The following is a 14,678-nucleotide window of genomic DNA, read 5'->3' as shown; positions in this document are numbered from 1 at the left end:
ATTTCTGGAACAGATTTTGGGAGTAAGTGGGGGGATGAAGGGGAAGGAGAGGAAAGTGATATCCCAGGGCAAATGAAAATCATTCTACTCACACCCAGAAACCATTGGATACAAGCAATTATGGTGATCTAAGCACATGGTTACCAGGCCATAGATCACAAGCACTCCCCCCACTTCATTCTCATGCAAAATACTAATGTGTCAGGGTTAAGTTTTTTTTTCCAATACAAAACTGATGCATCTGCCCAAAATTCTGTTACATTTAAGGGAGATATTTTATTGTATTAATTTTTGTAATTTATTACAACAGGAAAATAAAGAGAAAATAATTCCGTATTAGAGAACAAGCAGAATAGACACTACATGTTGCTATTGACTATTTTATTTAAGAGCACATCAACATTTTATGCCAAAGCTTTGGTTGACTGGAATGATATGCACACTTAAATTGTAACATTTTCTTATAGAAAACCGTAAACATGACATATACATTCAGAAGTGAGCAAGACAAACGTTGTCCATGTTATAAATTTACATTACAGAAAATGAAATGCTTGCAATGAGAAGTTGCGAAGCCCATATACATTTGGTATCTTAAATAGTACTGAAGAATTTCTCATACGACCTCATATGAAATATGCACAGCAATGCTATGGCAAGTTTAATAAGCAAGTACACCTTCAAGGAGAATTGCTATAATGAGAATAAGAACCTTTTTTCTTAACAATTGTATTTGAAGTTAGGTCTCCTGAAATTTAACAGGAAAATATTGCTGTTCATGAGAATCACATTAGTATTAATCCCTGGGTTAAATCCAGACTTAGTCATGCTGAGAGTAGACTCACTGAGATATATACGATGTTAATTAAATAGCACTGATTGCAATGGGTCTAAACCATGACTAAGTCTGTACCCAACCGTCTGTAAATATCATATAATGAAAATAAAAGGCATTCAATAATCATCATCAGGTACTAAGGGAAATCTTAGGACAAATGACAAATTTAAATATATATTAAACACAATATGAACTTCTCAAAATTTTGGTAGCACTAATAAAAATCTTAAACTGTCTTTAACCACTGTCTCATAACAGTAAAGATTAAAAGAACAATGATAGACATTAGCTGTATGGGTTTATGCCCAAGTGTTCAGTGCTGAAACGGTAATTATGCAGGTTTAAGAATGCTACAATTTCTTTACATGAGAAGTAATATCATCTGCAGATACAGTATGTAAAGCTTCCAGCATGGAATATTAACAGGCCAGCTGTTTCTGCTTTTGTAAGGCCCTGTTATCCACACATGAACTACTGTATGCTGTAAGCGGTATTCTTCAGAAATTTGTGAAGAAGGCATTTAGAAATACGTAAACAGGAAATTACTTTTAGGATAGGACCCCATAAAGCACAGAAACTAACAACCAAAGCATATTTGAATGTCAAAGGTCTGGTGTAAACATACAAAAAACATGGAAATTAAAGGACATGCTATCTGTACTCCACTGTACCTACATTCAAATAGATTATTTTTTTAACTTCAACAGCAAAACAAATGCTCTCTTTGGAAATGTATTTAAATAAGAGATGCTCCCAGGCCAAGACTGAGTGTGCCAGGTGTCAGTTTAGGAAACATATTAATAATTAGCTCTTCACCCACAAATACAATGCAATAGATACCTTTAACTGCCTCAGCAGTATCAGAATTGTAATAATGTGTCTCCCTACATCTCCATTAAAGTAACAGCAAGGAAGAGGTATTTGCAGAAGCCATGTCTAAACTGGGGTAGGAATCAGAAAATATTTTTGGCTCTGGTATAAAATTGAAATACTAACCCTAACTCTGCCAGACTACAGGACTACTGTGGAGTGATGTCAAGACTAATGTCTTGTTTCTCATCAGAGCCACTGTTGAAGGAGAAAATTAAGTGACACAGATCACAGGGAGTTCTTTAACTTTGATGCTGGGGCATTATCAAGCCTTTCAGAATTAGAATTAGAAGTAAAATTAGAAGTAAAATTTTGCTGTGAAACTGTTGGCTCTGGTGTTGTAAAGGTTTTTTTTTTTTTTAAAGATTCCAAGTTCATCAGCCTTTGGTTGTTCTGAGCCTTGACAGTTTCCTAGGAAGTTATTTCCAAGGAAGTAACAGGTTTGACCATTTCATATTACTGTTTTATGCTGTTTTTCACAAACTAGAGCCAGGCTCCAACAAATACTCTCAGTGAAATTAGTTTAACGTGTTATAATAACACCTGTCTAATGCTGCAACTATTATATCAGTACTTAAGTGGCTCAAAGTATCTGACTCATCATTTTTAGGGTAATGGTCCCTACAGTGGGGCATTTGTGTCTGTGCATCTGCCTGTATCTTCCAAGGGTACTTTTCATTTATCAAGATCTATTGTGCATTTATACCACAGGGGAAAGAATCACTGACAGCTGTTTTCAGGGATTGGCATTCAAAAAGGCAGCTAGTAGAACCCTGTTAATTAGCCTAAGTTTTCTTGTCCCGGTCTTAAGGTCTACTTCAAGGCAAAAGGGAAGTTTTGTTTTTTTCCACTCTTCTCCTGTTTCCTTACTAGCTGCTCCTATAATACAAACCAGTGTGTTAGGCTATTTTGGTGTGTGTATTTAGGACAACAAAGACGGAAAAGATTTTGTGCAGTTTGTCTGTTAAAGATTACAATTTCCTTAAAACTATGCATGTAAACTTCTTTGCTTTTCATACTTTAGAAACAAAGAAATCACTTTTCCTGAATATATACTATATATGCACTTCAGTAATCATTTTATATACAAGGAAACATTCTTACAGAAAGAAATGAATAGCCTTTTAATGCTAACTTATTTTTCTACAAAGAAATATACACTGCTAAAGATGGTATTGGCAGCTCCTTCCAGTTTTGTTTGAACTGTTTCATTTCTTCTCAGAGAGTTTAACCACCAATGTTATACAAGTATTGTTTTTATTCTTTTTTGGCTTTTTGTGATATTATCAAATAGGAGGTGAAGGACCACTGGTACCTGTGCAAAAGCAAAACAGAAGAATGTTTTTTATGGTAATTAAAAAATGAAATGACCCAGACAAACTTAAGCATTTTAAAGTCCCTTTGATTTCGGGAGGAGAAATATAAGCACACACCTCTCCCACTGAAATCAATACAATTTGGCTGTGTAATGCCCAATATCAAAATATTTCTTCAACTTGACAAGAAAATAAGGATGAGAACAACTATTTACATTTACAGTATGCTCCACCCTATCCTATCTTATTACGCCTACTCCACCCCCTTCTAGTTGTCTTTAAAGTTTAGAATCATGTGCTTGGACCACAAATAATTTTTAAACAATCTGAAATACCAACATTCTAATCTAAATATTCTTATAACTCTATCCATAACAGCCAAACCACTCCAGTGAAAGAACTCAAAAGAACTCAGACTTCAACAATTCCATTCATCAGGGTCACTATAGAGAGTGTGTTACTGCCTTTCTCCCAACTTTGAAGCTGCAGAGATTGGTGCAGATTGTCCCAGCAGTTGTGAAGCAATTCCCACCATCTCTCCAGCCCGAGTTCAGAGGAAGGGTAAGAGCCAGCAGCTGCTTGGGCAAGACACTTTGAGAGGCTTGGACATGCGAGGCCAAATTGGTACTACCACCTACTTTTCTTTCTCTCCCTTAGGAAAGGCTGGCAAGATTTGACTAGATGCTGCTGAGCCTTCAAGCAGCTGAACCCAACCTGGCATGCTTCCAAGTGGCCTTTCCTTTGTAAAGGCTGTTGCTATTTATTTATTTTATTGATTTATGAATTGTCTTTCACAAGTTTCTCACAGCGATTTACAAACATACAAAAAATGAAATAGTTTTAAAAACAGTACAAAATAACTAAATATATGTGTTTATTTTGTATTGTTTTTATTTTATATTGTTTTTAAACTTAAAGCTTGTGGAATCAAAAGTGTCTTCAATTAGTTCTGAAAAGTACAAATACTGGGTGCCTTTCATATCTCAACAGAGTTGCTGTTTCACAAAACAGGGGAGGGCCACACAGAAAACTCTGGTTTGAGTTACTGAGGAATAGGCTTCTGATATTTTAGGGACTTGAAGGAGAAACTTTCCTGCAGAAAAACAGCGACTTCAGTATATAAGGGAAATGGCAGCCTCTCAAGTAACCTGGTCCTGAGCAACATAGGGCCCCACATGTTAGCACCAAAATACTGAACTTGGCCAAGTAGCAGATTAGCTGCCAGTGCAGATCCAGCAGACACAGTGATCTATGCTGGCATTTGTTTGCCACTGCAAGCAGCTCAGCTTCTGCATTCTGCACTAGCTGCAGCCTCCAAACCAACAGCTTTTTTTGGTTAGATTTCTTATTTTTCCTTTACCATAAGGTTCCAGGACAGGTTATAACATTAAAACATGTAATGATAAAAACAAACAAAATAGTTACAACCATAAAACAAGAAAAGTATAAATAAAAAATACAAACGTTTAAAAATATTTCCATATAGAAAAACAATTAAAATAGTTCCAAATAGGGATGCAGACTGGGATAAAGATCTCCACTGAAAAGGCTGGCTCAAAGAAAAAGGTCTTTGGCAGGTGCCAAAAATACAACAGAGACAGCGCCTGTCTACTATGTAACAGGAGGGAATTCCAAAGGGTAGGTGTTACCACATTAAAGCCCTAATTCCTTTAACATGTGGAATGGACCTCCTGATGAGAAGGTATCTACAGAAGGCCCTCGTATGCAGTGATTGATTGGGTATATAAAAGGTGAGATGATCTTTCAGGTATCCTGTTCCCAAGCTGTACATGGTTTTGTACACCAGTACCAGCACCAGCTGAATGTAGCTCAATAACTAATTGGCAGCCAGCACATTGTAGTAATCCAGTCTGGAGGTTATCAGCACATGGATGACAGTGGTCAGGCTATCCTGGTCCAGAAACAGATGTAGCTATCTTAACACCTGAGGCTGAAAAAAGGCACTCCTAGCCACTGAAGTCACCTTGGCATGTAGTGACAGAGATGGATACAGGAGCACCCCCTATGAACTTGCTTCTTCAGTGGAAGTATGACCCCATCCAAAGCTGGTATTTGATAAATTATCTGGACTCCCTAACCACCCACCGAAAGGGCCTCCATCTTTTCAGGATTCAGAATTCTGTTGACTCCCATCCAACCCACTACCTGGTCCATGTCTTGCACAGCCTCTCCTAATTCTGATGTTACAGACAAACACAGCTGGGTATCATCAGCATACTGATGTCACCTCACTCCAGTTCTTGTTATAACTGCTCCCAACAGCTTCACATAAATGTTAAAACAACACTGGGGACAATATGGTACTGTGCAGCATCCCACAGAACAACTGCCAGGGAACTGGAAGACAATCCCCTAATGCTATTTTCTGAAACTAACCCTAGAGATAGGATCGGACCCACGGTAAAACAGCACATCCAATACCTATCTCACTAAGTTGGCTCAGGAGGATAGCATGGCCAATGGTATCAAAAGTCTCTGAGACTTCAAGTATGGAAAACAGGGTTGCACTCCCTGGTCCTCCTCCTGATATATGCTATCCATGTATACTGTAATGCGCTCTACGTCGGGCTGCCTTTGAAGACTGTTCGGAAACTTAAACTGGTACAAAGAGCTGCAGCCACAGTATTAACAGGGGCTGGTTACAGGGAACATACAACTCCCTTGTTACAACAGCTCCACTGGCTGCCAGTTTGTTTCTGGTCACAATTCAAAGTGCTGGTTTTGACCTTTAAAGTCCTATACGGCCCAGGTCCAGGCTATCTGTCAGACTGTATCTCCCTATACGAGCCTGCCCGGACCCTGAGATCTTCAGGAGAGGCCCTTCTCTCAGTCCCAACACCCTCGCAAGTGCGATTGGTCGGGACGCAAGATAGGGCCTTCTCGGTGGCTGCTCCTAAGTTCTGGAACTCCCTTCCTAGGGAGGCACGAATGGCCCCCTCCTTGCCATCCTTCCATCGGCAAGTAAAGACTTTTTTATTCCGACAGGCTTTTGGGATAGAAGGTGTTTAGGATTGGGCTGTACAAGGCTTGTTTTATTGTTTTATATTATTATCTGTATTATTTTAAATTGTTTTTAGATTTTTAAGTGCCTTTTATGGTTTTAAGGTTGTGCATAGTTTAATTGCATTTTAATTGTATGTTTTTCTATGTTTTTAACTACACGTAGTTTTATTTGTAAGCCGCCCTGAGTTCCAGTTTGGAAAAAGGGCGGGGTAAAAATAAAGTTTCAATTTCAATTTCAATCCATTGGGCAAGCAAGATTGATTCAGTCCTATAGGCATGCCTGAATCCATTTTGGAATGGGTCTAGATAGAACCATTGGTTCCCTAGCTGAATGGTAGTTCTGTGCTGCTGGGAATGAAGTCATCAGCATGGGTAGCAATGATACCTTGTGGTCAAAGGTGAGAAAGAGAAGTTGAAGAAAGTAGGAAGCTACCATAATTCAATTTGCTTCCTTGCCAAGCTCAAATAAATTGATATGAAAATAAAGGTAATAAAAAGGAACCCACTTCCCTGCTTATGGAGAAACTACTCAGATTTACTAAGAATGAGGTAAACCAATTAGTTAACATGGGCAGCTGGACGACTAGGGTGAGGCCTGATGAGTTTCTTTCCAGCAACAAGAACTACCACGCAAGTAGGGACTTAATGGCTCTTTCTTGTACTGCTGAATTAGTTCATCATCTTGGGACGTACTAAAGCTTCTCATATAGGGTGGGATGAAAAAGACTGCCTGCTGCGAGACCCACCTATAAAATGTGGCCTCGGCTGAGGCATCGCTGTCAATTTTGTAACGTCTAGTAAATGAACTAGGAGATGCCCGTATGGCCACCCTACACACCTGCTCCAAAGGGGTGTAAGTGGAAAAAGCTGCTGATGCAGCTGTGGCTCTCATAGAATCTTGGAAGGTGTAGGTAATTTCTGGACTTTATAGGCAAGGGCAATGTGTGCCCTAATCCATTTTGAGAGTGTAAAGTTAGTCTAAGGAGGCTGGATAGAAGGGAACAAAAAAAGTGTCCATTAACTTAAGGTCATTTCTGGTAATATAGATCTTGAGGGCCCTTCAGACATTAAGGTAGTGCCACACCCATTCCAAGGAATTGCCAACTTGGAATTGAATGATATCGCTGGAGTTGTTGGCTTCATCCACCTCTAGTGGCATGGGAGGTGGTGAATTTAGAGCCTTGCTGTGACCAGGTGGCGTAGCACAGTCTGTTCCAGTAGCCTCAGTTGGGTCTGGAATCTCTGTATCTGGTAGGTGGACAGAAGCCACAGAAGTGGTTAGATTGATAGGAAGAATAACAACAGAATAAGCGCCTGTCATCTTAAAGAAACCAGGACTTTTCATTTGTCACGGGATCCAACCAGGATGTCCTTGAGCACCTCATCCCCAAAGAGTTTGCCCCTGGAGTAAGAGGGAGTGGACAGGTTAACTCAAGCAGCAGTGTTGGTGTCCCAGTGCTTTAGCCATAGAATTCTTCTGGCCACCACATCAACCAAGGAGCGAGCCACAAATTGGGTTGCATCCATAGTAGTGTCTACCACATAGGCAGCTGCTCTGGATATCTTGAGGAGAGTCATGCACACATGGTCTTAAGTGCTGGTAAGGGTTGTTAACCAGATCACTAGCCAGATGAGAGAAGGATGTGTGAAAATAAAAGCAGAACAGAATGTGTGCACAGTCAGAGCTGAGGCCTCATGAGCCCTATTGTAAGGCAAAATCCAAATGTCTCTCAGTAATATCCTTGAGTTGTGCATCGCCATCCTTGGGCAGGAGAGATTTGGCAATAAGCAGAAACTAGTGTGTCAATGTCTGGAAGCTTCTGGAGCTCCATGAAGTCCCCAACTTACTAGCCAAAAGAGATAAGCTTCTTATACTGCAATAGAATATCCTACTTTGTTTTAGTAATAGTCTTAAAGAGGCCAGGCACTGCGATTGATTTCACACACGACTTAGGCTGCCATTGCCCCTTTAGACTGAACTGGGGGTGGCTCAGCAGGCGCGGTATTAAGGCAAAGAGTTCCCAAGACCCAGCCCAGAAAGGGCATAATAATAAGAATTGTGGAATGCTCTTCTACTTGTGAGCCTTTACTCCACTCCCCTTCCTCATTTTCAGGAAATGATCTAGGGGTTGTGTTTCTGCAGATAAATTGGGATGCTGTAATAATTGTGCATGGTGAGATAGGTTCCTCTTGTCCATACTAAAAGAATGAGATGAAGCAAGGGTAGTAGGATTCGCATTAGGAGGGACAGGCTGCTTCTAAGAAAGTATTTTGGACTGAGTCAAAGATTGTAAAAGAGATCTGTCCCTGGAAGTGGAAGGGAAAACAGGGCTGGATTCAGAGGCAACTGTGTCAATAGCCTGGTTCATCTCAGCATTCACGGGTTTCAATTGGGTTGCTTGCTACACCCAATGGATAAATCCCCAGGCATTCAGGAATCCTTTGGATCCCATTAGTCTTTGAGGGCGAACCATCCTAATCAGTCCACCACCTGTGCTCAAGAGGATTAGAGCCAGAAGTCTAAACTTCACCAGCAAGTGACATCAACCTCTCATCACCAGACCACTCCTTCCACCATCTGCAGAAAAAAACAAATTGAGGGTATACCCTGGCCTGTGTATCAGACTCGTGAGAATCTGAGACAGCCACATAGTCGTCATGGATGCCATGAAATCCCAAGCTGGAATCCTAGAGACAGCCTTAACATGGATGTTAAAATCACCCTGAATTATACTTCTGGGCTCCTCCAACACCACACTTGAGACTGGCTCTGCCAACTTGGTTGGAGAAGCTGCAGTGTAGCAGGGTGAGTGGCACACCAGCAGTAATCCTGGTTTGCTGTTCCTTTGGTCTGACACTAGGTGCAGACTCTTACAGCCAGTTCCAAGACAGAGGGGTTTCCTGGTGATATGGACAGAACTCCTATGGACAACATGGGCTTTGGCAGTCATATTGTTATCCTGATCAGAACCGATCCTAAAGGTCTTAAGGTGATGAAGTACATTGTAGTAGGATTACACATGCTAATAGGGTTACATTAAGCAACAGAAGGTTGATGGGAAGGAGCATCTCCTCCTGTGACCACACTCCCTGAACCATTTGCTCTTTGCATATGGCCCCCATCCAGTCAGGCTGGCATCTATTGTTATGATAGTCTGAGGTCCTGAAGGAGGACTCCTTTTTGAAGACTGACCTTCTGTATTCACCAAAGCAGTGAATGTCGAATTGGGTGAATCAGACACCAACAAGTGATGCCTGGACACAATACTCCTCTGGAAACGGAGAAGCACCCACTGAAGCAGATGGGTATTAGGTCTCATCCAAGGGGTTTTCTGTATTGCCAAGACCATGAGGCCAAGTATTCCTGCAAGCATCATGAGATCTACTGAGGTGTTTGGTAGGTCAGAATTCACAGCCAAAAAAATCTTGATCTTTTCCGGAGACAGAAACAAGGTTCCCTGTTCACAGTGTCTAGGACAGCCTAGATGCTTTATTCATTGGGTAGGGCAGAGGTGACCCTTCTCTTGGTTGATCAGGAACGCATGGTCCTTGAGACATGCCAACATCACCTGGAAGTCATCCCACACTTTTGAGAGAGATGGAGAGTGAACCAGCAGGTCATTCAATTAAGGATAGATGTGTTTCCCTTGAAGCCTGAGGTGGGCCGCCAGAGTAACCACAATCTTAGTGAATATCCTGGGAGTCAATGGCAGACCAAAAGACAGGGCTTTGTACTAGAAGGTCCTTGACCACAAAACTCAAATAATATCTCGTGTCTGGAAGATAAGAACTTGCAAATAAGTTTCCTTGAGGTTTTTCGATGATAGGAAATCCTCCCTCTATACTGCCTCGATGGAAAGGAGTTTCTCCATCCAAAGCTTGCAGTACTGAATATGGTCAGTACTGCCTTGAACAAACCATCTTTTGGGGACACCGTAAAGAGGATTGAATAGATACCTGTGAATCCCTCCTTGGGTGAAACCCGTTCTATTGTTTACAGGTGGTGATTAATAGCCTCCTGGACCCTGAATCTTTTGGCCAGGCCCAATGATGGAAGGAAAGCACAAACCTTTGAGGGGGAGATAAGACAAACTCTAATTGGAGGCCCAGCTTCAGAGTCTTCAGCGCTCAAAGATCTGAGGTGATACGAATGTAAGAAGAGCCTGCTGGTTCAGGCCAGTGGCAAATCTAGTCCACCATAAGGTTCTCAACAGTGGCCAATCAGATGCCCATGGGAAGCCCAGAAGCAGGACCTGAGTGCAAGAGCACTCTCCCCTCCTAAGGTGACAAGCAACTGGAATTCAGAAGCATACTACATCTATGAAGGCAGAGGATAGCCATCAATGGCCAGTGGCCATTGATAACCTTATCCTACATGAATTTGTCAATCTTCTTTTAAAGCCATCCACGTTGGTGGTCATCACTGCCTCTAATGGGAGTGAACACCACAGTTTAACTATGTGCTGCATGAAGAAGTACTTTTCCCAACATTCAGCTTCCTTGAATGTCCATAAGTTCTAGTGTTATGAGAGGGAGAAAAACTTCTCTATCTACTTTTTCAATGCCATGCATAATTTTATACACTTCTATCATGCCTCTGACTCGCCTTTTCTCCAAGCTAAAAAGCCCCAAATGCTGCAACCTTTCCTCGTAAGGGAGTCACTCCATCCCCGTGATCATTCTGGTTGCCCTTTTCTGAACATTTTCCAACTCCACAATATCCTTTTTGAGGTGAGGCGACCACAAGTGTATACAGTATTCCAAATGCAGCTGCACCATAGATTTATACAACGACATTATGAAATCAGCAGTTTTATTTTCAATAGCTTTCCTAATGATCCCTCACGCAGCATTTGTCCTTTTCACAGCTGCTGCACACTGGGTCAATATCTCCATCGAGCTCCCACTATGACCCAAATGTCTCGTTCCCAGTCAGTCTCTGCCAGTTCAGACCTCCATGAGCATATATGTGACATTACGTTTTTTTTGCTCCAATATGCATAACTTTGCACTTGTTTACATTGAATTTCATTTGCCATTTTACCACCCATCCACTCAGTTTGGAGAGGTCCTTTTGGAGCTCTTTGCAAACCCTTTTTGCTTTAACAACTCTGAACAATTTAGTACCATCAGCAAACTTGGCCACCTCACTACTTAACCCCTAACTCTAACAAGTTAAAAAACACAGGTCCCAGTACTGATCCTTGGGGGGGACTCCACTTTCTACAGTCCTCTATTGGGAAACTGTCTATTTATTCCTACTTTCTGCTACTTAACCAGATTGTGATCCACAGGAGTACCTCTTCTCTTATTCCATCACTGCTAAGCTTACTCAGAAATCTTTGGTGAGGTACCTTGTCGAAAGCTTTTCGAAAGTCTAAGTGCACTATGTCCACTGGATCGCCTCTATCTATACACTCGTTGACACTTTCAAAGAATTCTAATAGGTTAGTGAGCCAAGACTTTCCTTTGCAGAAGCCATGCTGGCTCTGCTTCAGCAGGACTTGTTCTTCTATATGCTTGGTGAATTTGTCTTTAATAATACTTTCTACCAGTTTTCCCATGACAGATGTTAAGCTAATTGGGCTGTAATTTCCAGCATCCTCCTTGGATCCCTTTTTAAAGATCTGTGTTACCTTGGCCACTTTCCAGTCCTCAGGTAAGGAGGCAGATCTGAGGAACAAGTTACATATGTCCTGCCACTTGTCTGCAGTGTGCAAATAGCCTCCTAGAGGAGGAGCAGTCAGAACTGTTGTTTGTTGGCCTGTGATGCAGTGCCTGTTGTATATCTGCCTGAAGCCTGCTGGCAGCCCCCGTTGGTAGTGTGCTGACAGTAGGAGACATCACTTTCTTCTCATCTCTAGACTCTATCAAGATTCTCTCCAATGCAGTGTTACTGAACAGCTTGCAGCCCATACACAGTTCGGAAGCCAAATTAATGCATGCCGTAATATGCACCTCCTAGTGCTTTAGCCAAAGAGGATGTCTCATGAGAACACCTCACATGAGGACTTTTGCAACAAATTGCATAGCATCCATGGATATGTCAGCCATAAATGCCATCACCGAGATCTATAAAAGTGATTTTGCTTCCTGCACTGGACCTGTTGAGGGGCATCCAATAAGTCCTCCAACCAAAACAAGGATGCTCTTGCAAATACAGAAGGAGTAGCCACCACCCTGACTAACAATGCACATGTCTTAGTCCCAGATCCATCTTTCGTTCTATCACATTCTTAAGGTGGGCATCTGAATCTTTTGGATTCAACAATGGATTATTAGCCCTCCAATAGCTGACCCATCAGATCTTGCTCCAGAACATATGTTTGCTGTGCCAAAAGACCTTTTACTTTGCAACGGTGGGTCAAATTCCAGTTTAAGAACCTTAGGTAATAATGACAGAAGCTTCATCACTCTGGATTCAGGTTACTGATTAGGACACACAGTAGCAACCCATGATGAGGAAGGGACTGACAGAGCTTCCTTATCCTTCAGATCCAAAGTCTCCAAAATCTTTCATAGCAAAGGAAAATAGTGGGAATCTTGAAATAGGCAATTTGAAGCCATATCCTCAGTCTCCGATGCGCCACTCCATTCCTCTTTGTCCAAAACAGACTCTGTCTTCACGGAAGCATCTAAAGATTGCTCTCCTGAGTGGGTAGAGTGAATATTTTTCATTAACCCCTATATACAGTGGGGGATCCGGTGATGCATGAGGTGATGTAACTGGACCTTCCTTAAGAGAGACAAAGCACTCTGGTGAGTAACTGATTTAGAGTGAGAAGGAACAGAAGAGGCAGGCACAGATGCAGACTGATGAGTTGAATGCAACCTTGTTAAACCTGGAAGCCAAATCCTTGGAAAAGTCTACCCATAACACTTCCCATGGTTGTTGGAAGCATCTGAGAGGAAAACTGTACCGAAGGGGGAGGAATGTGTTGGTTTGGATGACCCATGGTTGCCCTACCGAAATAGCAGAGTTAGAAATATTAGCATGCACACCTTGGCATTGGCCTTGAGACTGCACACTAGCATGTATACCTTGACACTGACACTGTGCTTTGGAGGTCTCAAGGAACCCCATAAAATCCTCAGGAGAGGACTGTGCAGAAAAAACTGACAAGAGCTGCTGAAGAGATAACTTCCTGTCCTCCCTATTCTTCAGATAATTGCTCCTCTTCTCTGTGGGACCTACAGAGAGCCCTGAGAATCTTCTGTGCTGACAAGCAAGGCATCTGAAATGGAGCCAGCCTCCCCCCCCAAATGCTCCTAGACACTGGGAAGGGGAAAAGACAATGTTCCATTTGAGGACTCTGCCCTATGCTTCAGACCAGCTGTGGTGAATGATCTTAATACTGGCTCTCAAGTCTCCCTGCCTGCAGGTGATGAGAGTGTCATTGTAGTCTCTGGAGTACTAATGCTAGCCGCTATGACACGGAGGCCCTGCAGCACTGATGTTGCTGCCGTCACAGAAAGGGAGGGAACTGGCTGAGGCAGCGGTGGTAGCGGCTTTGTTTTTGCAACAGGGTTGGCTGACTTTGTTTTTGGCTTCCAAAAGCCCTACAGCATGACCAACATGCTTGCTGACAGGCACACAGGATTTATAGGGACAGCTGGTGAACACACAATTCAGCCAAGGGAGAAATAAAAGTCCAGTGGAGGATGTTGAGGAAGTGGAGGAGGGCATGTAGGAAAGCAAAGCAAATTCCAGTGGAAGGGGTAAGTAAGCAGAAGAGGGCATATAGGAAGACAAAAATGGTGGCCAAGATGCAGCAGCTGGGCAGCAGTTAAACTGATGGGTAGAGCTGGAGTGGACAGTAAGGCCAGTGAGGGGGAAAAAAAGGTGAGTGGAGCAGGAGCAGAAAGAGGGATAGTGGGGCTTGCCTGAGGAAAAGCAAAGCCAGATGCCATGAAAGGCAGGGCAAAGACCCTTGTCAATCAGTTGAGATAAAGGAGCACACTGGAAAACTATAAGGCAATAGTGAAAAGACAAATGCTAGTTTAAAGTTTTTTAAAAAAATATGGCACAAAAAGCAAAACAGAAGATCCTGACAGGAAAAGCACCACACAATTAAAATACAACTAAAATGCAGGCCTGAACCAGATAATCAGAGAGAATGAACGAACCACTCTGATGAAGACAGAAAGAGAACCAATCCTTAGAGCCAAGAGACCAGAAGACACTGAAAAATTTATCTGTGTCCTTTCTACCTTCGACCACAAGGTGGAGCTCAGGACCCCACCTTGTATCATGTTACATGCATGGGAGAACATAATAATTATGACAATCTCAGTTCTTATTAGTAATTATATGGATGTGAAACATGTTAAACTAGTCTTGATTTTTTCGACTTTACTTACCTGGGAAGCTTTCCTCCACAGTTCGCCGACCCAAAGTGTCTTCTACTGGTGTTGGTTGGATTTTAGCAGGGGTGTATGTATTTAAAGAGTTTTTTCTTGTTGTCATGGCATCCAGAAATGATGGAGAACCTAAAGAAAAATTACAAAGCTGCTTTGTCTTATTCTTTGTCAAATAACTGCATATTATCAATGCTGAAGAGGTAGAGGTTATACAAAAGAGACATTTGGTCTTACCGGGAAACTGTGCATGTCAAAAGATGATCACAGGT

The 14,678-nt window shown here is 42.0% G+C and overlaps 1 protein-coding gene across 1 annotated transcript in view; it reads right to left on the bottom strand.

Annotated features, from left to right (window-relative positions):
* Window positions 1-315: 315 nt before the first annotated feature.
* PPIP5K2 (diphosphoinositol pentakisphosphate kinase 2) overlaps window positions 316-14,678 on the bottom strand; it is a 170,487-nt gene continuing 156,124 nt past the window's right edge. The window contains exons 32-33 of the mRNA XM_061623458.1: window positions 14,410-14,538; window positions 316-3,023 (exon numbers count right to left, since the gene is read on the bottom strand). Coding sequence (XP_061479442.1) covers window positions 2,995-3,023; window positions 14,410-14,538 — 158 coding nt within the window. The 3' untranslated portion in view covers window positions 316-2,994. The remainder of the gene's footprint in view (window positions 3,024-14,409; window positions 14,539-14,678) is intronic.

Source organism: Rhineura floridana, chromosome 1 (assembly GCF_030035675.1).
Source record: "Rhineura floridana isolate rRhiFlo1 chromosome 1, rRhiFlo1.hap2, whole genome shotgun sequence".
NCBI classification, from domain to species: Eukaryota; Metazoa; Chordata; class Lepidosauria; order Squamata; family Rhineuridae; genus Rhineura; species Rhineura floridana.
This window is presented reverse-complemented; position numbering and strand designations above follow the sequence as displayed.